This window comes from Xenia sp. Carnegie-2017, unplaced genomic scaffold (assembly GCF_021976095.1).
Source record: "Xenia sp. Carnegie-2017 unplaced genomic scaffold, XeniaSp_v1 HiC_scaffold_20, whole genome shotgun sequence".
Taxonomy (NCBI): Eukaryota; Metazoa; Cnidaria; class Anthozoa; order Malacalcyonacea; family Xeniidae; genus Xenia; species Xenia sp. Carnegie-2017.
Genome location: NW_025813483.1, coordinates 14221620 through 14247529, shown reverse-complemented (window position 1 = coordinate 14247529; position 25910 = coordinate 14221620). Strand labels below are relative to the sequence as shown.

General features: G+C 33.6%; 4 protein-coding genes and 1 long non-coding RNA gene across 9 annotated transcripts; 4 read left to right on the top strand and 1 right to left on the bottom strand.

Annotated features, from left to right (window-relative positions):
* Window positions 1–490: 490 nt before the first annotated feature.
* On the top strand, window positions 491–7433 carry LOC124441957 (vasodilator-stimulated phosphoprotein-like). Of its 2 annotated transcripts, XM_046992437.1 has the most exons (12): window positions 491–759; window positions 2551–2716; window positions 2892–3060; window positions 4278–4399; window positions 4897–4945; window positions 5205–5524; window positions 5608–5690; window positions 5765–5847; window positions 5941–6019; window positions 6111–6156; window positions 6691–6748; window positions 6896–7433. In XM_046992437.1, exons 1-12 carry the CDS (start codon window positions 755–757, stop codon window positions 6925–6927), a joined length of 1212 nt encoding a protein of 403 aa, XP_046848393.1. In that variant the 5' UTR covers window positions 491–754; the 3' UTR covers window positions 6928–7433. The 2 variants fall into 2 exon arrangements, with proteins under 2 accessions (XP_046848393.1, XP_046848394.1); XM_046992438.1 differs by lacking the exons at window positions 491–759; window positions 2551–2716; window positions 2892–3060 and adding an exon at window positions 3731–4023.
* Window positions 7434–7750: 317 nt separating this feature from the next.
* Window positions 7751–12779, top strand: LOC124441960 (delta(14)-sterol reductase TM7SF2-like). The gene is given in 11 exon segments (XM_046992440.1): window positions 7751–8638; window positions 9097–9365; window positions 9367–9733; window positions 9799–9853; window positions 10342–10536; window positions 10611–10714; window positions 10784–10903; window positions 11302–11470; window positions 11582–11662; window positions 11736–11861; window positions 12207–12779. Coding segments are annotated over 11 exon segments (1824 nt in total). The 5' UTR covers window positions 7751–8461; the 3' UTR covers window positions 12368–12779.
* Window positions 12780–12960: 181 nt separating this feature from the next.
* LOC124441958 (uncharacterized skeletal organic matrix protein 5-like) lies at window positions 12961–15905 on the top strand. The gene is made up of 9 exons (XM_046992439.1): window positions 12961–12980; window positions 13527–13578; window positions 14197–14262; window positions 14362–14493; window positions 14566–14631; window positions 14738–14777; window positions 14860–14929; window positions 14995–15124; window positions 15283–15905. The coding sequence occupies exons 5-9, from the start codon at window positions 14578–14580 to the stop codon at window positions 15799–15801; spliced, it is 813 nt and encodes a 270-aa protein (XP_046848395.1). The 5' UTR covers window positions 12961–12980; window positions 13527–13578; window positions 14197–14262; window positions 14362–14493; window positions 14566–14577; the 3' UTR covers window positions 15802–15905.
* A 1754-nt stretch (window positions 15906–17659) lies between these two features.
* LOC124442862 lies at window positions 17660–25737 on the bottom strand. Of its 4 annotated transcripts, none has more exons than XM_046993370.1 (19): window positions 25349–25737; window positions 25195–25272; window positions 24971–25065; window positions 20787–20885; window positions 20614–20677; window positions 20475–20542; window positions 20305–20380; window positions 20127–20232; window positions 19951–20047; window positions 19734–19878; window positions 19586–19660; window positions 19368–19517; window positions 19228–19296; window positions 19096–19161; window positions 18969–19010; window positions 18833–18898; window positions 18669–18755; window positions 18533–18601; window positions 17660–18397 (listed from the first exon to the last, which is right to left on the bottom strand). In XM_046993370.1, exons 1-19 carry the CDS (start codon window positions 25526–25528, stop codon window positions 18107–18109), a joined length of 1923 nt encoding a protein of 640 aa, XP_046849326.1. In that variant the 5' UTR covers window positions 25529–25737; the 3' UTR covers window positions 17660–18106. The 4 variants fall into 4 exon arrangements, with proteins under 4 accessions (XP_046849326.1, XP_046849325.1, XP_046849324.1 ...); XM_046993369.1 differs by lacking the exon at window positions 24971–25065 and adding an exon at window positions 20941–21035; XM_046993368.1 differs by lacking the exons at window positions 24971–25065; window positions 25195–25272; window positions 25349–25737 and adding exons at window positions 20941–21035; window positions 21165–21242; window positions 21319–21743.
* On the top strand, window positions 18368–19791 carry LOC124442866. Its single transcript, XR_006947382.1, has 3 exons — window positions 18368–18455; window positions 19242–19306; window positions 19711–19791. It is a non-coding gene; the product is annotated as an uncharacterized LOC124442866 (long non-coding RNA).
* Window positions 25738–25910: the final 173 nt, after the last annotated feature.

Here is a 25910-nt window from a genome sequence, read left to right as displayed (position 1 = left end):
TTCTGATAGCGTATATCAAAATGACAAAATGTTTTTTTTCTGAAGAACTGATCGTGCTACAAGTACACTCCAATCCTCCAGTTCAAAAATAAATAAACCCATAATATCTTTAGCAAGTGATCTGAAGTGGCACATTTACCCGGTAGATTTTATTGAGATGAGGATTAATTGATCCATGTGAATTTTTATAATTCACAAGAACGCGGTGTAAACGACAGTTCCACTGATCACTATACTCTACAGGAGTTCAATCGCTACATCGCCTTTGACCGAGTTTTATTGTTGAGAACAAGATAAAAATTGACCTCTTGTTGTCGTTTTTTTCAAACACAACTTACATGCACTAATGAATGTATCATGAAACGCAGTTTTTCTCTATAGACAATACATCTGTCAATTGGCCCGTAGCAATAGTTCCTTTCGCTTGTTTTATTATATTGTACTCACCCACCTCCCCCCCTGATTATTTATTAATTCTTTACAAGCTACTACATCCGTCCGGTGATAAACGCCTAGCAGTGAACAAGACGTTCGACATTCGACATTTGTCAAAGGAAGTCACAATTTAGGAATACCAGACTTCATACTATTTGTTAAAAGCTTAAATTGATATCGTCAGTAGTGTCTTCGAAGAAAAACAGACACCATATTTCATCAAGAAAGAACAAACAGCGGGCAGTCGTCAAATTATAGTCAGACAGCTTGCGGAAGTGGATTACAAGAGGCCCAAATAGTCATATAAAATCTCTTCAAAATGAGGTATTTTTTTAGACTATTCACAAATATTCGCATTATCAGAGACCTTAATTAACAGTGGTATTATTTATTCATTCTTGTCCGTTAAAACATTCTGCAAGTTTGAATAACAACGTTTCTGTTTTCCTTAGTATGAAGTCACATTTATTGCACAATAAAATTTATAATTTTATTTTGACACTATGTACATGACATCGTGTTAGAAATATTGTCAATTGGCTTTTTTCAATATAAATAGAAAATGATGAAATATATTTGCAAGATCATAAATAGACTCAATACTTTGTCAATGTTCATATTGGATGGGTATTCCTAATGTCCCGTTCGCTCTTTGTCCGAAATTAGCGAAATTTTGGCAGATTTTGGCATTTTACACACATTCTGATTCCGGAAGGGTTAAATTTCTCATAGACAATCATAACACTTTCGATTATATGGAAAATTTTATCTCTGTTATCATATTATCGATTGATTAAAACAATTCTTCGTGAATATAGAAAATATTTCAGTGCTGTCACGCTGTGACACTTTTGTTTGACTTGGAGGAAATCGTAAATATTACAGAAAGCAATTTTGACAACAATATGATGCGATGTTTGGTTAGGTCGTGAAATATTGATAAGAAATATCTGGCAGTTTAAACGCAATATGTCAGGGCTTGCCAACACTTATAAACATATGTTTATACATCAAACATTGTAATATGGATCAATACATGACAACATTCTCTCCGCATTGTAAACATACAAGTTTGTTCATGTTAAGGCATCATATTACTGATATGGATATAATTTTAAACATTTTTAAATTTGTTAGTATTTATCCTTTATTGTCCTACCATGTTGTTTCTACTTTACATAATCAATATAGCATCATGCTCCTTGATATTGCCATTCTAATTTAAACATTCCTTTATTCAATTGTTAGGGCAGTTATTAGTTTTATGAACTCTGATATTACACACTGTGTATTTCTAAAATGATTGTTGGGAATATTTGATTATTAGTGGTAATGGTCATTCCAATTGGAAATGATTGATAAATAAATAAGTGTGCATGCAATTGCTAAGAAATAGTTAAAACATCAACGTACTGTTATGTCAATAATACAATGATTGTGAGCAATAGGGAATAAGCATTGGTAGTCGTGGTAATTGCAGGTGTTGAATGTATTAGTGAGCATGTAAAATCTAAGGAATTACCATACTTTTACAAAAGTGTAGGGTGGTTTTGTTGATGAATAATTAGTATTTTTAATTAGCAAGCCAGACTGGAATGCTTGCATAGGGAAGATCTTGCCGGCGCATTTAGAAACCTTAATGTACTAACTGCCCTCACATAGTGTAATTACTAAGTTAACTCTTAAGTAGTGTTTTTGAGCAAATTTCATGTTTCCCAGTGCTAAGAGAGACCACAAAATTTATTTTGCTTGTGTGATTTGCTAACTGTCAAGTCTGTAATAGCAAGTATGTAATATATAAGAATTTCTCAAATATTAGCCATGTCACAATGCAGTGGCATAGTCCCACCTAATGTTTTTTTGGGCCATAATTTTGAACACCAGTTGAAGTTGTGAGCCTTTCTAGGGGATTCTGGCAAAGCCATGGAAAATGAGCTTTCTCTTGGTAAATTTTAAAATCTGATTTCCCATGCTGACATTTTCCCTCCTAATTTCATCATGGATTTCATCTTTTCATGAGAGCGGTCTTTTGGCCAATTGCTGGTCCAAGATAGGCTGTCTGCTGCCTCCGTAGTTTATGTTTAAGCAATAATTACCATGGTTTATTGTATATAGTGAAGTGTCTATGGTTAAGTCAAGAGCATCTGTGATGTTGTATAATAATGACAAGAAAGTATGGGAACAAGCTGAAAATGCTCGAAGCATGTCCTATGTCCAAGTGTATCATCATGAGGGTAATAACACATATAGAATTGTTGGACGCAGTTCATCAGATCAAGCGGTAAGAATTTGTACTTCCTTTTGGAAACTTGAGAAAATTCTTGTTCATCATTTTTTTATCGCATATTTTTGCTTTGTTTTCAATTTGTTTTTTCTTTGTGTGGTTTTTTTGTACATTTCAAACCTCATAAGAAATAAGCCATAAATATAAGCTATAATATTTTGTTTTGATGTAGGTTCTAATAAATTGCTCCATAATTCGTAACATGAAGTATAATGTAGCAACATCAACATTTCACCAATGGCGTGACCAAGGGCAGGTTTATGGCTTAAACTTTCAAAGCAAAGATGATGCAAGTCAGTTCAAAGAAGCCATAGATGAGGCGTTAAGTGCTGTAAATTCAGGTAAAATTTTATGCATGCTTAATGCAGGCAAAATTTTATTGATACCATATGGTTTTGAAACTGATTGTATTTTTTATTTGTGATGGAAATGTCATTTTGTGTTATTCTGAGCTATTTTTCGCAAAAACTATTCAAAAAGAAAGTTATAGCAAATTACAACCAAAGAAATTACTGTGTGCTGACAGCAGTTTGGTGGACTAATAACTTATTTCCGAAATTGATTCTTGACTACATTGTTATAAACCAGATTAATGATTTAGTAATAATTTGTAATAATTTGTATGTGAGATATGACATATTGTGTTTGATTGCTTTACACTGGAATTGTAAAGAAGGGGCGATACCACCCACCCCAATATTTCTCATTCAAACTTACTTATGAGGAGAAAAGGAGTCATGAATAATTTTACCCCCCTCCCCCAGAAAGAAATTGCTGAAATGCTGTGCGGTCCCTGCCCAAACACAAACATTGATCCACTAAAGAACTTGAAACTCATTCGAGCAGTTACAAAGGAACACTCAAATATTAAACAAAGAGCTTATCTCTGACTCATCCGGGATTCTGACGTCAGTGACGTAAATGCACAAAATTACGCTACAGACGGCGGGCATGAGGCAAACTTTACAAATCACGACCAAATTTTCGGGTTATCTAGGTCGCTTCGTGCATTTAAGCACTGTTGATTGACGCAAATTGATTACATTAAAAAATAACTCTGCTCATCCATCGTCCAAATATGGATAATTTCTCTGATATCGTGTATGCATTTATTGAAACACGAGTAGAGTAGATTCACCTCCGCTATCTTTAGTATTGTATTCCAAAATTCACGCGTCGCAATTCTATCAGAAGTCTGTCTCTTATTGCATAAAAGTGCTCGACAACATTTGAGATTTGAATGTGATATAATTACAAAATGACTTCATTTGTTTCCATCTCTCGTGTTGGTAATGATGTTAAGTGTAAGTTAAATTATTTTTCACAGTTATTTCATAAGTTTTCTCAGGCTTTCTTGCAATCGCTGAATATTTAATATAAACTGCGCCAGACGATTATCGTTATGAATTCCATGGTGAGCTTGTGCATAGCCATTATCCTACGTTAATTTTAGTTTGTACTTAATATAGCCAATCTCCTACTTTGTCCAATGTTTGTTTATTATTTTAACATTCACCCCTTTATCTAAAATATGCGATATTTGTTATATCTACAACAGCGCCACCACAGCGATCTCATACTCAACAGTATATCCCTCAGAGTACCCCAAAGAACTGGCAAAGTCGTAATCACTCATTACAGAACGAAACAAAAGTCGATGAATCACCGAAAGAACCTGAGGTAGAAGGGACTATTTTGTGTCAACCGCTAAGAGAAATGTTGACGAGGGGGGATTTTGGCTGAAATATAATAAGTAATTTTTTCTATATTGGATTTTCATGGTTATTTAAATCTTTAAGTTTTCGGTCGAGAATGTTTCTGTTCTAAAAAGGATTATTGAAGTTTTGTGCAAAACTTTAAACAAAATATGCTTCTTAGTTTTTAGAAGCAATGCGATTGCCCAACATAAAACTTTTGTTAAGATCAAGGATAAGTTGACATTTTTATTGAAAGTGAAGTTTTGTTTTTTTTCCCGTATTTTGTATGTGTTTCGTTATTTATCATACTGAAAGATATATGTTGGGCTGTTGTATTTTCCCCTGAAAAATTCATAGCTGCTTTTGGTTCTGACATACTACACATACAACCACAGAATATTTGGCTGAATGGACAGCAATTGTGGTCAAAAAAATCCTCTTTCATTTTTAAAGTGTTAAAAATTGGCCTTTCTTGTTTAGAAGCCAAAAACTGTCAGCACTTCCATATCGATTGCTCCGTCAACTCCTGGTAAGCCTAATGATCTTCTCGATCAATGATAAGTAATTTGTTTATCTTTACGTCTTTCGACGTTTAACCAGAGCAGATTCTTATTATAAACTATCCAAACGCCAAAGTGAAAATAGTTGCTGTAAAATATCGGTTGAATTTCATTTAATGTTCCCTGACGTGTTACACCTTTTTGCATGTCTTATATTCTGTAGTTGTCCAAGTAAGCTGTATTACCAAAGGATAATGCCGATATAGTGTCTTTATATATTTGTTTCAGCTGCTGCACCAGTTGCACCAACACCTCCTGTTGCGCCAACACCTCCTGTTGCGCCAACACCTTCTGTTGTACCAACGCAACCAGTTAATTCTTCACCACCAGTTGTTCCCACTCCACCAGCTGCTCCTGCAGCACCAGCTGCTCCACCCAGCCCGCCACAACCTCCTTCTGGACGATCTATACCAGCAGCTCCCCCAGCTCCTACCTTAGGTGGGGGAGGTGTTCCTGCTCCTCCGCCTCCACCTCCTCCTCCATCTTCAGGTGGGGGAGGTGTCTCTCTTAAACAACAAATTGAAGAGTCCAAATTGAAAAAAGCCCAGGTGAGCCTTTCGACGTCGTAAATTCAAATGAGTGTTATGTGTTTGATGAGCTATGGTTTCATTTTCTCTTTTCTTTCTTTCAGGAACAGCCAAAGGTTGAACCTAAGGCAAGTGGACCGTTTGGTGGTGATATGATGGCCGAAATGCAGCGTAAATTGGCAGCGAGGTTTGTTGGAACTCTTCAAATATTTTGAAATTTGAAAGAAACGGCGAGAGTTGGTATGCTTTATTCCGATGTAGGAAAGCAAAAGGAGGAGATGATTCCGGACCCACGAGAAATCATGTGCCAAATGTCGATTCAAGGCCTGAAAAAATATCTTCAGGTAACTTTATTAATACTATGATATGCGCCTCTACCCTCCCCTAAAGAGTCAATCGCCAATAATCTATTATTTTTTTTTACATTCTACCTGCAGTCTCGAAACCATTGAACTCCAATAAGTTACCATCTAATCTATCTAATCTAAGTAAGACTTCATCCATTAGACAGGACAGGTAAATAATATCAAAAATCCTATTTCTTTCGTAGAAATCTATTGCTGTACATGTAGCTACCTTGTTTTTGTTTTGTTTTGTTTTGTTTTAGTAAAACGAACGCTGTTAGCTCACTTCAATTGCAAGAATTAAAGATGGTAAGCGACGGCAACTTTATAAATGTTGAAAAATCTAGGTGTTCAACATATTAGTTAGTACGTTTTCTTTGAATGGCATTACTCATGCATGTACGTTTTGACACCAAAAGGCTGCTGACCAACTGATGTGCAGATCATGACTTTTTAAGCGCTTATACCTCCAAATTTAACAGCATAATTTTGTTATTGTAATCCAAAGAACATTTAAATACGACGTAGGCAAAAACGTCTGTAACATCGCGACATTTATTCAATAAACTATTGTGGTGAATAAAATATTTTGACGTTGACGAAAATTGATGATATGATTAAAACGTTACTATTTGTCACTGAACAAGCTTAAATATCTCTAGAAAGAAGTAATGAACTTAATTCTACTGAAAAGGCTTAGCAATACAAAAAACTTTGTAGAATTGTGTGTCATGAGCCCTTTTAAGGCAAAACATCATACTTTGCCTCAGTGTTTCACTTTATTCCAGTTTGACTAGATTATTAAATAGTAACTCGAATTTAACTGTTTTAACTCGTGTTTAGGAAATCCTTGCAGAATTTAGAAAAGATTTAGAAGCGGTTAAAAACGAAATCATTCAAGGTATATCTCTTATCTGTTCTTTTTCTCGAGTATTTTGTGCCCAACTTTGAACTTTTGTGCCCAAGTTTGTACTTTTGTGTCCAACTTTAAATTTTAGTCCGTAAGTTTGAAATTTTGTGCCCAACTTTTAACTTATAAATTTTATAGAAATTCGTCAAGAAATATCGCGAACAAGATAGATGAAGTTTTGTAGAATATTTCAATCGTATTTCAATTTTATCCAAATCGTTAAAGATGAATGTGATCTAACTTTTCGTGGCCTTGAAAGATTTTAGTTGAACTTCCTATAAAGAAATAATGAATTTGCCGCGTTAGGAGAATATTTCCCTGCTGCAACCAGCTTAATTGAGATGAGGAGACGAACACATATTGATGTACACGATTCAGTGAAAAATGTATAGTTTTGAATCAAATGTGATCATTTGTACTTGACGTAGTCTTTAGTATATGTTACACTGCATATGAAGTATTGACCACCTTAACATTAATGATCGATAGTGAGAGAGATTTTTATTTTACCTGGGTATATAGGCCCTGGCATTTAGTCTTGGTGGTATTACAAATTTAAGTGAAATCTGTTACTAAAAATTTCATTATTAGCTATCTTTCTTTATAATTATTTTACTACTATTACATACTATCATACAATTTATAAAAAATAATAAAATACTTATCATTTGTCCAATTTATTGTAATGAGCACCTTGCTCCACTCGTACGTTTGTTGCTTCATCTACTTGTTCAAGCATGTTACATCAAAGTCTTCCAGCTCCGTGGAACCTGCGATTACGTAATGCAAAATGGTTTCATTATAGTTGTTGAAGTGTATAATTGCGCCTATTGCATTAGTAAAAAGTTTTGTTTGTATTAAAGTCATCAACATCTTCAAAATTTCATAATGATATACAATGAAGAATATGTGAGATACTAAACTCACTCTCGTAGCCAGGAATTTCTGTCAAGAGGGGCCAGTTCAGTTGTAAGAGGGGGGGTCATAACTGTTTGTTTTAAACAATACAATGTGAGTATAACATGACATTTTAGAGGGGCCAAGATGCTTACCACTTATGACTTGTTCCAGCAATGTTTTCTCTTTTCAGACGAAGATCGGTGTATAAAGAAATGGCACTAATATGAAAGATAGAACTTGATTGAAATCGTGATGATTTCCTAGTTTCTCTTTCTGCAGGTGAAGTTGACGATAACATTGGACTTTGGATCAGATACGTATGTTAATTCCTAGAAGATTCCTTTTACACGTTTGGCAAATTGAACAGATCTCGTGGAGAGTGGGGCTGAAGGCGTTTATACAAAAGAGAAGAAAGATAGCTTCAAAAGGATAAAGGAAAAAGATACGTCTCTTTTAGATTTCATTGCTGTTTATGAAGATTCTATTAAATGACTCAAACTACAGTACTTGAAAAAGTTTAATTTACGCACAATTGAGAATGATAGGTATGTATATGGACTGATATGGTTAATGAGAGAATGAATGGCGATCATTTCAATTTCAACCATCGGAGAGTACCGTATCTAATCGGAAGAAATGCATCCAATTGATCCAATCACATCCGGTAAATTGTTGCCCGCCGTTTTGAAATTTTACGATTAATAACCGTTAAAATTTTCGCTCTTCTGTTGCCCTTTGTAAACACGACTAGTGCTCGCAAAATCGTTTGAAATTTTGACAAAATACCAAGTTTATGGTATCGATATGTCTAGAAAAGGAAAAAAAGTTGGTTTTGATGTAGGGGACGCAGTTATGGCCCGATGGCCGGGCAGTAAGCTTTGGTACGAAGCTGTTGTTTTATCGACAAATTATGAAGAAGATGTATTTCAAATTAGATTTCCAGATGGGCAGGAAAATGAAGTTCCTTACTCGCACATAGCGGTAAGTATTAAGACTAATTTGTTTTCATATTGTAGCATTATGACAGCTGTAATTGTTGTAATAATTTTTTGTATTTTTTAATTGTTGATGTGTTACAAATATTCACGTGATTTCAAACATTATCTTTGTTACATACATGTATGCACTTGCCTTCAAAAGCAAGATGTGACAGACAGTCGGATGTGCCATTTTTTTTTTCATTTTTTTTTTGCTGAACGTCTATACAAAATAGTTCCATCAAATTTTAAGATGATACGTACAAAATTTGTTTGAAAGATTTGTTTTTCAAACTTACCACTCGACGAACTGAACACAATAGCTAGTACTATGTAAGATATGTTTTAGAAATCCAAATTCTTACAGACTTTTGGATTATGAACCCAAATCATTTGATACAATTTTTATGCAATTCCATCAAATTCACTTAAGTTATCTTTGTATTCTATGCTTATCATCAGAAACCATCCCGGTTCAGAGCTCGTTCATCTTCACCAAGCCGAAAGCGTAAAACATCACCTGGAAGACGTAGACGATCTAGATCAAAATCTCCATCTAGGAAGAAAGAAATTTCACCTAAGATACAATCTCTCATAAGATCTCCAGGACGTCCAAAACCTGTTTCATCACAAAAGAAATTGACAGCTAGTGACTTAGATGAAAAACCAAGTGTGAATGATGGAACTACCACCATAACTACTGAAGACAAAGATATCAGCAAGCTCTACATTTGGTAAACAATTTGAACCCATAGTTACAAGATCTGCCCTAAAGCAGCTTGAAAAGCATGGTGTTGATGCACAAGGTCTACTAAAGGGTCTTGGGGAAGAGCTTAGTGAAAGGGAACCCCATGTGAAACCAGGCTATGCTTTTGGAGGACCTATTGGTGTGTTTATTTTGATGGTGTTTCTTCCTTGTGTTCTCTTTGGCACATATCTTTATTGCTATGAGAGAAAATGTTATTATATTGCTGGGATTTTGCTGAATCCTAAGAAGAAGCTGCCTTCCATGATTGAATTCCTTGACCCCAGAGCTGCAGGTCTAGTTTATGGTTGGGTTTTATTTCAAGCTTTCTTGAGCATTTTACCTTTAGGAAAGGTAAGCATTTTTTATTCCTTATACTGTAATGCCATTATGTCAATAAAACATTTGTTATGTTTTAGGTGGTGGAAGGACGTCCTTTGCACAATGGTAGTCGACTGAAGTATCGTCTTAATGGTAAAGTTTTATATTTGTAATGTATTATATACATATATATATCTTCCCAAGTGCAGTGGTCACCATTTCACTATGGTGATAGCCAGGAGGGCACATTGTTAAAAATGTTTTATAACAGTGGCTAGTCTGCAAGTTAGATCCTGTTATGTAAATTTCAGATCATGTGCAATATTTATTTCTTTAGAAACATGTTGTTTTTAGGGTGAGTGCCCAGTTGAATATTTACATAAAACGACAAACTTGCAACATGGCTAAGCTACTTTCACCTTTTGCAAAGGAATGCTTTTTTTAAATTCTTTGTTTTATACCTTTGGTAAAGAACAGAGACTGCGTCTTAGTGACACATTTAAATATTGCCTTGAAAAGCCCATGTGGATTTGTTTTATACCTTTGGTAAAGAACAGAGACTGCGTCTTAGTGACACATTTAAATATTGCCTTGAAAAGCCCATGTGGAGAATCATTTTCTGAAAGTTTTTCTTTTGTCAGGTCTTTATGCTCTGTTCATCAGTGTAGCCACATTTTGGGCAGGCTTTTATTTCAAACTTCCCATCGCACAATTTATCCGTGACAAATTCCTTGCTCTTATGACGCATGCACTGTTGCTATCATTGGCTGTTAGCATCTATCTACTTATTAAGAGTTCTATAGAGAATACTGGACTGTCAACGCTTGGTAACACAGGTTTGTTGCTCTTTTATCATTTCAGATTTTGTATTCAAAAGTTGTCAATGTTTTGAAAAACGTGGTTATTTTAGGAAACCTAATTTATGACTTCTTTATGGGGCGACAGTTAAACCCTCGAATTGGAAACTTGGATTTAAAGTTTTTTTGTGAAATGCGTCCTGGACTCATTGCTGTGGTGAGTTTGATTTTTATCGATTGGAGTATTGCATGATTTATAATGACAGTTGTACTTCTAATTTCCTAGGTCATAATTGATTTTTCAATTATGTTGTATTCTCAAATGGACTCAGAAAAAATCAATGGCACTCTTCTTCTTTTCTGCATTTTTCATTTTATTTATGTAGCAGATGCTCTTTGGTTTGAAGTATGTTAATCATTTTAATATGTCAATACTTAATTGAGTATTTGTCAATTGTACTGGCTGCAATCCTATCTTATCCATATGTTTCATTGATTGTTTATAGTACAGGCTGCAATCCTATCTTATCCATATGTTTCGTTGATTGTTTATCGTATAGGCTGCAATCCTATCTTATCCATATGTTTCATTGATTGTTTATAGTACTGACTGCAATCCTATCTTATCCATATGTTTCATTGATTGTTTACACTATAGGCTGCAATCTATCTTATCCATATGTTTTGTTGATTGTTCATTGTATAGGCTGTAATCCTATCTTATCCATATGTTTCATTGATTGTTCATTGTGTAGGCTGCAATCCTATCTTATCCATATGTTTCATTGATTGTTCATTATATAGGCTGCAATCCTATCAAGTCCAGATATTACAACTGAAGGATTTGGTTTTATGTTTGCGTTTGGTGGTCTTGTATGGGTTCCCTTTATCTTCTCGCTGCAATCTCGATACATTGCTCAACAAAATTACACAATTTCCCCATATCTTGTTGTATTTGTCTGTATCTTGAACAGTAAGCCAACTTTCGTTGTTTTTATGTCTACTTTTTGTCCATTTAAGTTTGTTTTTTTATCCATTTAAGTTTGCTTTTTGTTGTTGAAGACATTGTTCTTTTTATTTGCAGCTATTGGATTTGTTGTTTATCGCGTGGCAAACCTGCAGAAAGATCTTTTCCGTCGAAATTCAAATCATCCTGCTGTAGAACGTAAATATGACGATATTACATGTGATGCTGACATAATGTATCTAAAATGAACCATTTTTGGTTACGTTTCTAGATCTGGAATCCATGGTAACAAACGTACCTGGTTATCGTCTCCTTATTACTGGTTGGTGGGGCTATGTACGTCATCCAAATTATCTTGGTGATATTATTATGGCAATCGCTTGGTCCTTAACTTGTGGTCAGTAAAACGGACATTTTATTCATCGTTCTTGTCTTACCTATATGTTTGTAGATGTAGATAGTCTGGGTTAATGCATGCCTGACAAGGATTTTTCATGTTACTGTTGACTGGTGTTTTGAAAACCATAGCGGTGTCCAATTTCTGAGTCAGGTGATGATGACATTTCAGGTTTTCCTGAGCTTTTCGAAACGTCAGTCAACATCAACACCAACAGCCATACTCAGGATTACACACTATCCTTGACCATCAACATCTACAAACATGTAACGATACTCTTGGGCTAAAACCATCCACTTTTTTCTCGTCATATTTGATAAAACATTTTTCTTTCATTCTTTTCAGGTTTTAGTCACTTCGTGCCATATGTTTATCCTGTCTACCTTACGATTCGATTGCTTTATCGTATTTATCGTTTTGAAGCTCTGTGTCGTGTGAAGTACGGTGCCTCTTGGGATGAATATTGTCTTCGTGTGCCGTATCGTCTTATTCCAAATATCTTTTAAACGCTCGTTGTATGATCATATTGAAAAGATATCCTCTCTAAAAAACATCACTAAAATGTTTTATGTCTTTTCAAAGACCAACACTGAACGTATCCGAGATTTTATCTCTGTATCTTTTACGTGTGAAATGTGGTTTTACTATGAGATTCTCCAACTCTGGCATACATCAATCGTACTTGAGAATCAAAAGACGATGAATATATATATGATCATTGGGATATTGTTCTCTGGGATTTTAACAAGGATTTTATTTAATTTGTGTACATACTAGCAGTAAATTAGAATGGATGTTTTTAATTTTTTTATCTCTACAAGACTACAACCACCATAATGTACAAATAGATAATGATTTCTCCATTAGAAAGTAAGTTTTAAATCGTCACTTCGCGTAATAAAATATACATGTAACGAATGATGAATTCATAGCAACTTTCAGTTCCATCAAGTACTGACTCGTACGTGCCTGTTGGACAGAACTATTCAGCCTTTGTTTAACCGGAAAGTTTTAACAGTCCGTCTTTCAATATTCTATTTGTTTGTTTTTTCCCGAAAACAATAGATGACTAAGAAAAAGGATCATTATTAATATTCTGGGATTAATAAACCGAACCAGGTGACTGCTCAGTCTGCTAGAAGTTTAAAAGTAATAATCAGATGAAACTTATAGACTGCATATTTGATATTTGAATTTTCATTTTTCTTTATCAGTGGGCTTAGTCAGCCCTTTAAATTTGGTCCGCCAATATATATGTATATGAACAATATTATTTAGAAAAACCAAAAAATGCCGGCTGACTTTACATCACTAAGAAAAATGTGAATATTAATAATGCCTCAGAGCGACATTACTCTAGGGAAAAACAAATAATGTCGTCTTTATAAATCAATCTTGGACAAGGATTAATTTAAACCAAACAACCAATCAAAGCGATTGTGAATATTTGAATAAAAAATGAATGATTTTTACATAAACTGGTGTGTTAGGTAAAAACATCTATGAGCTTGCATCGTGTTTCATATTTACTGTTGGTCTGTTGACTACTATTCATCCATTTTGTATTCCGTTTGATTTCGGTCTTCTTTAAAAAACGATGATGTCTAAAATTGTGTCTTGGTTATCGTTTACATTGGTCCTCATATTTTTCATTCCTTATAATAGTGGATTTTCCGCTTGGGGAGGCGTAACTCCTGGAAAGAAACGAAATAATGTGGTATGTCAGTTCACAGCACATCGCATTACGTGTAATCTAATCTTTACTTGGGAAGTTTCTTTTGCATGAATACAAAAGAAAAAGGAATTGAAAATACATCAAATTTGATAAACTGAAACGAATCAAACTTTAACTAAAAAGTCCAGACTAGTTTGCTTGAATGCGTCGGATTTTTCGAACATCTTATTGTCAATTGAGAACATTTAACATTGCATGGTCACAGATTTCTTCACAAATACTGTCGATAAATGTCTGAATAACTTCTAGTGACTTCGGAAGTCATCATTCATTGTATCTTTATAAGTGAATGATTTCAACAACAATTCAAAGTAAAGTCAGTCGACAAGATGATTACCAACTACCAAGAAGATGTTGGAACGGTCATTCAGATTCATTCTCTAGATTGCACTAACTTTGGCTATCAACATTTATAAACATGTATATGTGTAGTTTTTATATCAACGGCAGACTTTGTTTTACTTTTTTATCTCTTCAACAAACTGCCGATCGTCTATTCCGGAAAACGTTTTTATTTTCATGTATTGAAAATCTCCATGGATTTCTTTCTTTACTGTCAATTTGAATTACCAGCCGTCATGTATATTGTATTATATTTAGCCTAAAAAAGAAATAAATGTGAACATCAATCGACTTCTAAGTTCAAGTTTGCAGACATTTCATAAGGTAAATTAACATTAAAATATGTTGAGATAGTATCCATTTCCGTAATGGGAAGATTTCTGAATCATTCAAATAATTGGATGAACGTGATATATTCTATAGAAGACCTCAAATACTGAAGATAAAGATAAAAAATCAATCAATTCTCAAAATAAAGGAGTTTATTGTCTAAAAGGAGATAAAGGGGATAAAGTAAACGATGGATCACCTGGAAAAGACGTTACGTGCAAGCAGGTTACTTGGGCTTAACAAAATAACCAACCGTGAAAAAATACCGAAAATAATGTCATTTCTCTTCATCATCAGATTGAATCGAGAATGAAAAGATTTGAGACAAAATTAGATGCATTGTCATTATACTACAAGAAAGAGGTAACCAAACAATGTATATTAATTTGTATTTGAACTTTATTTACATCAACACTGACAGTAATATTCTTTTTACTTTATAATGACTTCTTTTATGAAAATATTTCAGATTGTCCAACTTCGTCAAGAAGTTCACGCATTAAAATCAAGTAAATGTTTCCGAGTTTTAAGAAGTTCACAATGTTCGTTGATGAATACGTTTTTTAATTGAAAATAATTCCAAACTTTCAGATACTTTGCACCCAATTGGTTCTCAACTTAACCCAGCTAAGTCCTGTAAAGAAATCTACGAAATGGAAAGGTAACAGGTCGTCCTTCATGGGAGTTAAGTTTCCACTATTAATCTATTACTTGATTTTTAACTAGCTTCCCTCCCAGTGGACCGTACTACTTAAATATCACAGGAAATTTAACCAAAGTATACTGTATAATGGAAGATGGGACAAAAACTTGTCCAGCAGGATCGACATTGGTCTTGAAAATCGATGGCACTAAGGTAGATTGTTTGTCGGTGTTGCTGCTGGAGAATAAGTTGAACAAAACGTTAAATGTAGTTTTTTTCTTCTACTGAAAGGAAAAGTTTGTTTACCTTGTTAATGTCGTCAAATGTTTATGGAAGTCAACAGGTTTAACAATTTAAATAATTTTTAACAGGATACTTTTGCTTATTCGTCTCCTTTATGGACGAATAAAGATGTGTGGAAAGAAAAAAATGGCGAAATCTTTTTTGCCAAGAGTGAGACAAAACTATCGACATATTGGGGCGTTTCTTTCAATCAAGTCTGTGTGATCATGCAAAGAATGGAGTCTTTGGTTAACGAAACGAAATCGTTGGTTATTCGACAAACATCTACGTCTTTATACGACCTTGTCGTTGGTGGTGAGTACCACCCTGTCAATAATTCCTGGCAATTGTGGAATTCCTTACTTCCTAGTTATCCCACCCAACCCTCTTGTGTCCGGCAAGGTTTTAATGCGCATGATCAAGCAAAAGATTTTCTTGGCACACGTATTGGAATGATATTAAGCAACAACCAAAATTGTACATTATTCGATTCATTCATTGGTTTTGGAACAAAAGGGAGAGAAACCAAGCGCAATATCTCTTGTGGTTCTTATAATACAACATTGCATAATGCTGTTCCTGGCTTTGGATACGTATTTGTTTATTGACTTAGGTGAAGATAACCATATATTACGTTTAACGTACTTCTTTAAGAATTTTTATTTCATTAGAATGAACTAATCATAGTGATACATATTATTTAGAAAATAAAAAAAAAAAGTCATGATTAAAACAAAATGTTTAACCCCACCCCCTAATGTAAATGTTTTCGCGTTTTGCTTCGTGTATTTCTCGCGTCTCGTGTATGTCTCGCGAGTTGGGTTAACCGCTGGAGACTGGTGTTTGTCAATCAAAGCTTCGAAGCCCTTCTAGGAAAACGAAAAATGAGGGTTGGTAAAACGAAAAATTTTTACTGAGGAAATATTTTTCCTGAGTAAAACAGCCGAAAGTGTCAAGCTAACTTACCAATGCATTTTTTCACGAGCTTATATACCGTAATTACTTGAAAATATATATCAAGATTGTCTTGAAAAAAGTAATGGTTTATCGAGGCAAGACTTTGAGAAAAACCAAACAGCAAGCAGAAAAACGGTATGTATGTTTTCAAATGCTTCTAACGATTAAAAAAACTTGAATTAAAGAAAACATTCGAGTGTTTAGCACAATAGTTAATAGACTACTGAAGACCATTGCTTAGTGCTTATAGACCTTTGTACAGCTTTTTTTTACTTCCTTTCCTACAATTCGCTTTTATTAATAATTGCATTACTCCAACTTGAAAATTGATTTCATCGAATATTGCAGGCTGATGGTGTTTGTCGTTTTCATCTTGAATAATGATTGCCCGTTTCTGAAGGAATAAGGTTTGCTCAAGAAAATGAGTCTTGAATTTAATTTATAAAGTTATACTTATATGATTTTATTATTAGTATTATTTTGAAACATTACCTGTCTAATGCATGGTCTGATGTAGGAAATTCAAAGTTGAACACAGTGCTTGTTTTATTTATACATTCTTGTCTATTAACACGTTCTGATCGGCTCAGAACAAAATGTCAACAAAAGCGCTAAATGGTGAATTCGAAATTTTTTTTTGAATGTGTACATTTTTTAAAGTTTTAACCCTGCTTCATGGTTTCTGTTCTATCTTGATAAAGTGCCAAATCTCGAACAAACTTTTGGAAATTGATAACGTGCTAAATAATATCTTAATTGACATCAATCATCATGCAAATGAACTTAGTAAATAAAATATTTCATCGTGTTTAGCGGATATTTAGTTTAAAACATTCTTAAAAAGATGCTGTTATCAAAGATGGCGATCATAAGCTTCTTTAAAAATGGCGATTAGGTTTCTGTTCAAGGTATTCGAAGTAGCTGTGGTAAATAGAAGTGAACTTCATTCTTAACATTTATATTCAGTTCAATGTCAATATTAGAGGACGACTATATTTTAAATAAGACTTTTCAAAAGACTGTGCAAGAAAAAAACTTCCATCGATCTTGGAGAGAAGACACATGCATTTTAAGTCTCATTTGAACAAAACAGACATCCCAAATATTACAACAATGGTAAGTTAACCAAAACATTGTTTATGAATGTAAGCAGGTACTGCTCCCCAGTACACAACGTTTGGGAAGCATGGTTCTATCAAAGCAAAAGAATAAGTAAACATATATACTCAAGGTTTGGGATGTCTCTGTGAAATTGCATCTTTCCAGTTTAATCTAATATTTGTCCAGCTAAAAAGTTTTGTCTCTTGTTTTGTCTGAGTAATGATAGTTTTGTCTGAGTCAATGGATAGCAATTTTAGTGGATCAATGAAAAACCCTTTTTGAGAAGACATTTGTCAAAGAAAAGAGTTCATTTTGCTTCTTCTCTGGTATTTTATATCAAAGCGCTTATGTTGCTGAACGAATTCACAAATTGTTCGGAGTTTACTATTAAAATGATCAGTCACATCATTGTGATTAAGATGTATTTTATTCATATAACAATAACCGTGTTTCATCAACATAGCATAAGTGTGGAGAGTGCAAAACGATATTACGTAACTGTAGTCACGTGAACTTTTAATATGCTAATGTGATTATCATATATTATTATGTTTCTCATCTAACATATACCATGTCATGTTACTTTCTTCTGATGCTCTGGTCATCTTTCTTTTCGTAGTTTTCTTCATCATCCACATCCTCTCTTTTCATTTTTAGAGCAGAAGACTTGCTGTCTCCTCTAAAAGCGGCCATATCTATTGCTCATATCACAACTTCCAAAATTACTCAAAATTTTCATTTAGTGAAAATTGAACTCGACTCTTGACGGTCGTTTTAAATATGCTTACAAGAACACGATCTAGTATGTTTATGTTCAATAAATAATAATTTAGGTGAAGCTCCATACTCTGTATCTTACACTACACTTTCCTTTTTAACAGAGTACGAATCTGAATTCTCACTGGGAGCCTGAACAAGAACTACAGATGTATGGTGCGGATTCTCTGTATCAACAACGTGAAATTCTCTCACGTTTTTCTTCTGCTTTGTTTCCTGTTTATTAAATATCTCAGCAACGCGAGGTTGTTGACTTCTTTCTTTACTTTGTTGTCGATAGAATGTATGTAGAGTTCGTAAATGTTCTGTGTAGTCATGTTGCTGGTTTTCATCCTTAGACAGAATCCTTGCCAATTGTCTTGACGTGTTCTGTCAACGCAAAAGTAACTCTTTGAAAAATTATGTCTCTTCACAGACCTTCATTACGGTAAATAAACTATAAATTACAACTATAAGTAAACAGAATAAAAATCAATTACAACTTCTTACAGTTCAACAACTTACAAAAGCGTTCGTCCCTCCTGTAGAAGTTCGTCTTACAACAGATTGATATTCGTCATTTTCCTCAACGTCCTTGTTAGGTTAAATAAAAGTAAATAAAGATGAAAGTTCATGACACAACCTCCATGAAGAAAAATACCTTTATCATTTCTACTAACTCCCAATTTAATCTTAAAGAATTTTTTGAGAAATTATTTTCTGGATCAGATTCTTCATCGAAAACTTTCTAAAACAAAAAATTACAAAAAAAAAATTAGTCCAATCAAATATTTATAAAACACTAACTATTGTAAGTGAACTTGCTTTAGGTTTAGCCGAGGAATGCATTAAGGAAACATTGTCATTGTCAAATTCCTCATTACCAAGTTTCTAGAACAAAAAAATACAGAAGATTTTTGTCCAATGGCAATATATAAAAAACTACTTTGAGAGAACTTACCAAAAGCTCTGCTGACAATCTACTTTTTTCATCACGAACTTTCTACAATTAAAAATACAAAGGAAGACTTAATTGTTAAGAACACTTTACACTAATTATTGTGAGTGAGCTGGCTAAGAATTCTTACTTTCCATTCATTTAGGAGGTTTAATGCTTCATTGCCTTTAAAAGTTTTATATGCTTCTCTTGCAACCTAAAAAAAGAAGAGAGAAATATCAACGAAGCAAACAGTACAATAACATGGTTGAAAACTACTTACTTTGATATGTTTAGTCCAGAATGATTGAGTTGCATTGGAACTTGATGCTTGTGGTACAACTTCCTTCACCTACGTTAAGGTAACGAAAATATTTCCTTTAAAAAAACGAAAAAGTATGACTAGTTTATGATTCCACGTACCTTAAGAACTAATATAGCAGTTATAACAATACAGATGATGTTGATAACAGTCAAGACTAAACTTATGATCGCCATAATAGCAGCCTCTTCAGCCATATTACATCTATACATAGGTACATACTTGTTGTCTTTAAACAAAGGACATTTGAGCTATATAAATATTTATAAAGAATTGAGGATAACAACAGCATGCATTGTTAAAATTTGTTGTGTCTTACTGTTGAGTTATTTAAAGATGATAAAGTTTCTGGAGGATTAATGGCGGCAACAATAGCATATGCCCACAACATGCCCTGAATAGTGACAATATTTTTATGATTTGAATTTCTACTTCAACAAAAAGTTAGCAGAAGAATAAGAGCTTACAGAGTTTACAGCTGGAGCAAGAAGAGATGCTGATATTGCAACCCCAACAAGAGATCCAGCATTTCCACCAAGAACAGACAATGCAACACCTGCACCAGATGGTAGTGTAATCAATACACCAATCCAAAGACTACGAATCATGCTTCTAGAATTTTAAGAATAGCTATTTTCATTTTGATCACAATTTTCTTTCTGCTCATTGTTATCTTCTCTGCACCTGCTGGACATTTCATTTGTAGGCCAGATTCCTTTAACACTATCCCATGATGCACCAGACCTTCCAAATGGTCCAGCAATGAACCCAAACAGTAAACCTACATTTTAAAAGATATTAGTTATTACACTATTGAATGTTTTATTCTTCATCAATGGGAAATCAAACAACGACTTTACCAACAAGCACAGAAATAGTCAGGCCATAAATCTCTGTTTTGAACCCAATATTTCTCAAATTATCTTTTTTAATTACAATGCCAAATGTTCCAGCAAGAATTGGACCCTATATGAAATGTAATCAATGGTTTAGACACTAAAAAGACGAGTTAATACATAGGAAATATTTGGAATGTACCATTAAGGGTGACACCAACATACTTGCAACTATTACTACAGCATTGTCCTCAACCAAACCAACAGCAGCTATAAAACTTATGATTTACCAAAAATTATGATTTAATGAATCTTATAGTTTAAAAAAAAAATTCCTAGTTCTCTCAAGAAAAATTAACTGAAGTATCTGACCTTGCCAGGATAGTAAACATGACAAAATCAAATGTCAGCATTGTGTGATCTGTCACTCCTTTAACAACCTTGAAAATAATAACCCACTCATTTGTTAGAATAACACTAAGAACATTAGTTGAAGTCAGAACTGATTTACTTGCTCGACAGTTAATCTTGACTTAATCGACTCTTTGAACTTTTCTTTGGTTGATTTTTGTTCTCTAAAATATATTTATCAACAAAACCTTTCAGCAAATTATACTTGATACTGATATCTTCATTGACTATCACTTATGATACTGGACATGTAAGTTTCAAGGTTGAACTCACCCAAAATGTGAATCAGTCAGATTTTGTTGATTTTCATCGAGTCCTGACCCAGAAATTTCATTGTTTTCCATCTCTATATGGACTGTTGTTGGTATGACACTGTAAATATAATATGTTAGGATAAAATTTCTTCAATGATAGCTTATTTTTATACCTTATAGAGGTCTTTGGACGTATTCCAATGCCAATTTGGGTTAATCGCCCTAAAATTTCTTCCATTCTTCTTCCAGTCTTTGCAATAAACACAACCTATAATGGTGTATTGAAAGAAAAAATTGTTGTTTTACAAAAAGAATAGTCTGGCCATCTAAATTTCGGAGCAAAAATTAACCGAAATATTGCAATAACACGATACCACAATGCAGTTATTCTACTTGCTTGGTAAAATTGTTTATCAGAGGAAATATTCCAAGATTCACCATGAACCTTCAAAGATAACAGTTCATTTCGCAAAACCTTTAAAACAATTAAAAGCTATCATAAGTTAAAATTCAAGAACAGAAAACTACAACAGTGGGGATTTATTTTCTACCTCAGGTAAGTTTATTTGTTCAGCCAAACTAACTACGTCATCATCGTTATCTGTTGTCTTCTCTTCTTTTATTGTATCGGTCAAACTCCTTTTTAAACTTTTATCGCTACCTCGCTGTTCAATTTCGGAGTCTTTGTTTTTACGTTCATAGGGCACAACTATAATAAAGACGACAGAAGCCATTGGGTATGGAATTTCTTATGAAGGTCGTAGAGTTCAGTGGGCCGTTCACACGCAATCAAATTTTTGAAACCCTTTTTGCTTTAAATGCTTTTTGCATTTTTTGGTGACAGGCTTCTTCTTTATTTTGTATTTTCTAGAGCTATTACTTCAAGTCTGAAAAAATTTGATATAGCCAAATTGTAAAGTGATGTTGTCAAAAAATATAGTTGAAATTTTGAATTGTTTCTGTTAGGTTAAACATAACTAATTGATATTTCGTTATATTAACTTCCTTATAGACACGTGAACATTTTTATGGAACTTTTACTGCATGCTGTTGTATAACAGTCAGTCATTGAGTTCTATAATAACTGGAGCGGCTATCTCGAGCGCGGCCTTAGATATCTGGTGACGCCAAAAAAATGGCGGATTTCGTCCGTTGCCGCTGAGATTTACCGAAATTGACCGCTTTTCCGAAAATTTCACAATTCCACTCCTCCTGAGGAAAGAGTGAGGTAAATGTATGTGTATTTGGGATTCGGCAAGCAATTTTTGATGAAATCACGATAAAACCTACAATTCGTAACAGCGAGTCAACCTTTTCCAGTTATCGGCTCCTACGAGGATGTATTTATAACTATCGACGAAAGAGCTATATGTCGGCTACATCTATGAATGCAGATATGCGTCGTTTTCTTACCAGTGTCAAACTTGTTTGATCGATTAAACTCTTTAGTCTATACAAAAAGTATATCATAGTTCATCTCCACAGTGGTTCACGAGAGAGAATTAGCTTATTTTTATCATTGCTATTTTGCTTCTTTACTTGTTTCTTTAAAAGTAAATATTAAATCTCTGGATATTTACGTGTAATTGAGTTTCATATTAAATTTCAAAAAGACTCAAGTCTGCATAGGTTTGGTAAATGAAAACAAACAATATTGTATAGAAATTACTTTAAGTAACCTTTTGTGATGTTCTGAAGTGCAACTGCATCAAATACTTGTAAAGTTAGTAGCACATTTTGATTTTGTTGTATTGATATATAAATTGGGCAAAATGCAAATAATCATCAAAACACTTATGCTTCCAATGGTGTTTATAATTCATTTTAGTTTTAATACTTCTACCCTTCTTTTTTCACTTTGTTTTGTTTTTCCTATATTTTCAATATAAGTGCACAATTTGAATTATTAACAGTTTTCACTTCAATAATAAATTTCATAAGCAGTTGGTAGTGCATTTTGTTCTCTGAGTATCCACATTTGGTGTTTCTTCATACATGAATGATGAAATGCATATGGATATGTCATAACAGGCAATAAAACCAAATGAATTAAATACCTATAGTGTACTTTTATGCTAGAAGCTTAAAAGCTTTCTAGAAATTATAAAGTTATTGGATTATATTACCTCTATATCATCAATCTCATGAAAAGAAATAAGAAGCAAAATATTTGTAGAAAAGCTTTGAAAAGTGAAAAACATTTATTTAAAAAAGCAGCAATGATGCATATGATAAATCTCCATTCTGTACTCTAATAGGTAAATAAGCTCAAACTGTTTCTTATAGAAATATAAGAAATATATAAGAAATATACAGTACAGTAATTTTAAAGGTTTCATCACTGAATCTTTAATGCTTCAGTATAGTGCATTAGATATTAGTAACATTTAAACAACACTCAACTAAAATATTTTGATAAAGATATGACATGATTTAAACATTAAGTTATATAAAACCCAATGGCTTATTCAGTTTAATGCTTCACATCTGCATCGAGTCATCATCAATCTCAGTACAAATGTTTACATAGACACAAACTTTATGGCCTTTCCATTTTATATGTTGTGAATTGACATTTAATTAAGCATCAAAACACACACAACCTTCTTGCCATCTTTTTTTGGTTCATAAACTTTAACTTCAAAGCATTCAAGGCATCCTTAGTGAATCCATTGTCTCCATCCATAGAATTTGACCATGATCAAATTAAATAACTCTGGATAAGGCAGACAATAAATCTATTATCTTTACAGCATTATCATTTTTTTAAGACTCTGCCTGGTCAATAACATCTTCCAGTCATCTTTACTCCTTGGTCTTCCCTGCATGTTGTCAGCAAATAGAACATAACAAGCTCTGCTCCAAATCATGGGAACTGTTGGGGCTGATCATTTCTTTTTGATACTTTTCACATAGCAAAATGTGTGCAGGGTCTTTTTTGCTTTAGGGAAACTATTTTGCAAATAGATAGGTAAATTTACGATTTCATGCATTAACAAATGACAGAAAAATATGCAGAAAAGTATTTATAAACAAAAACAGGAAAACATCAGTATATTTGGCGTTCAAGTCTTCAAGTTCACGATCTTTAATATCTATTTTTATGGCTTTTCAAGTGCATGTATAATTGCTTTTCAATCGTTGACGGACTAACAAAACAAACAACTACCTCACCTGTGAGAAGCGATATGTTCCTTTTTGTGGAAACTACGACATCCAACAATTGAACGATTGAAGTGTTGGCATTATAAAAGAAATGCCAAAAAAGAATCGTCACAGAATATGGAACTAACGATATCCATATTCTGTGATATCGTGTTTGTTTTTGAAAAATTCTTTATAATTTACTATAGACACCAGGGGGAGGTCGAGAATATTATTTTTCTGCAAAGCGATCATTTCAGCGGAAATACGTCCGTTGGCCGCAATTTTTTTGGCGACCTCGCCCCAGTAAAGTTAGCCGCTCCAGTTATTATAGAACTCAATGGTACAAACCGCGTGAATATTCGACTTTGAAGGACTGGAACTGACGTACAAACCGCGCAAGAGACTAGGACTTTGGCTTCAATTTTATATCTATAAAATGTATTGTAGTTATCATTCCAGATATATATATATGGAGTTCACTGTATAGAACCATTGAGTTCTATAATAACTAGAGCGGCTAACTTTACTGGGGCGAGGACGCCAAAAAAATGGCGGCCAAAGGACGTATTTCCGCTGAAATGATCGCTGAAATGAAAGGATAGTAAACATGACAAAATCAAATGTCAGCATTGCGTGATCTGTCACTCCTTTAACAACCTTGAAAATAATAACCCACTCATTTGTTAGAATAACAGAAAGAACATTAGGTGAAGTCAGAACTGATTTACTTGCTCGACAGTTAATCTTGACTTAATGGACTCTTTGAACTTTTCTTTGGTTGATTTTTGTTCTCTAAAATATATTTATCAACAAAACCTTTTAGCAAATTATACTTGATACTTATATCTTCATTGACTATCACTTATGATACTGGACATGTAGGTTTCAAGTTTGAACTCACCCAAAATGTGGATCAGTCAGATTTTGTTGATTTTCATCGAGTCCTGACCCAGAAATTTCATTGTTTTCCATCTCTATATGGACTGTTGTTGTTGTGACACTGTAAATATAAATATGTTAGGATAAAATTTCTTCAATAATAGCTTATTTTTATACCTTATAGAGGTCTTTGGACGTATTCCAATGCCAATTTGGGTTAATCGCCCTAAAATCTCTTCCACTCTTCTTCCAGCCTTTGCAATAAACAAAACCTACAATGGTGTTTTGAAAGAAAAAATTGTTGTTTTTTAAAAAGAATAGTCTGGCCATCCAAATTTCGGAGCAAAAATTAACTGAAAGATTGCAATAACACAATACCACCATGCAGTTATTCTACTTGCTTGGTAAAATTGTTTATCATAGGAAATATTCCAAGATTCACCATGAACCTTCAAAGATAACAGTTCATTTCGCAAAACCTTTAAAACAATTAAAAGGTATCATAAGTTAAAATTCGAGAACAGAAAACTACAACAGTGGGGATTTATTTTCTACCTCAGGTAAGTTTATTTGTTCAACCAAACTAACTACATCATCGTTATCTGTTGTCTTCTCTTCTTTTGTTGGATCGGTCAAACTTCTTTTTAAACTTTTATCGCTACCCCGCTGTTTAATTTCGGAGTCTTCGTTTTTACGTTCATACGGCACAACTATAATAAAGACGACAGAAGACATTGGGTATGGAAATGAAGGTTGTAGAGTTCAGTGGGTCGTTGGGACGCAATGAAATTTTTGAAACTCTTTTTGCTTTAAATGCTTTTTGTATTTTTTAGTGACAGGCCTCTTCTTTATTTTGTATTTTCTAGAGCTATTACTACAAGTCTTCACGTCCGAAAAAATTTAATATAGCCCAATTGTAACGTGACGTTGTCAAAAAATATGGCTGAAACTTTAAATTGTTTTTCTCAATCTCTCCTCCTATTGTCCCCTTTGCTAATGTAAAATAAAATGCAAAACATAATCACACCCTCCTGACTGCATTCCTACCATTCCAAGGTTTGTGTTTTTTATTTGAATTTTATTATTGCTTTATATCAAAATATATATTTTGGAAAAG

Coding starts and splice junctions, on each gene's coding strand:
- LOC124441957 (XM_046992437.1), top strand. Junction 5,848..5,940: donor GCCTGAAAAAATATCTTCAG/GTAACTTTATTA, acceptor TTCTACCTGCAG/TCTCGAAACCATTGAACTCC. Junction 6,749..6,895: donor TAAAAACGAAATCATTCAAG/GTATATCTCTTA, acceptor TAAATTTTATAG/AAATTCGTCAAGAAATATCG.
- LOC124441958 (XM_046992439.1), top strand. CDS start 14,578: ATGAAAAGATTTGAGACAAAATTAGATGCATTGTCATTATACTACAAG. Junction 14,778..14,859: donor AGTTCACGCATTAAAATCAA/GTAAATGTTTCC, acceptor CCAAACTTTCAG/ATACTTTGCACCCAATTGGT. Junction 15,125..15,282: donor TGAAAATCGATGGCACTAAG/GTAGATTGTTTG, acceptor AATTTTTAACAG/GATACTTTTGCTTATTCGTC.
- LOC124442862 (XM_046993368.1), bottom strand. CDS start 21,501: ATGGCTTCTGTCGTCTTTATTATAGTTGTGCCCTATGAACGTAAAAAC. Junction 18,756..18,832: donor ATTCCTCGGCTAAACCTAAA/GCAAGTTCACTT, acceptor TTTTTGTTTTAG/AAAGTTTTCGATGAAGAATC. Junction 18,398..18,532: donor CAGGAGGGACGAACGCTTTT/GTAAGTTGTTGA, acceptor TTGCGTTGACAG/AACACGTCAAGACAATTGGC.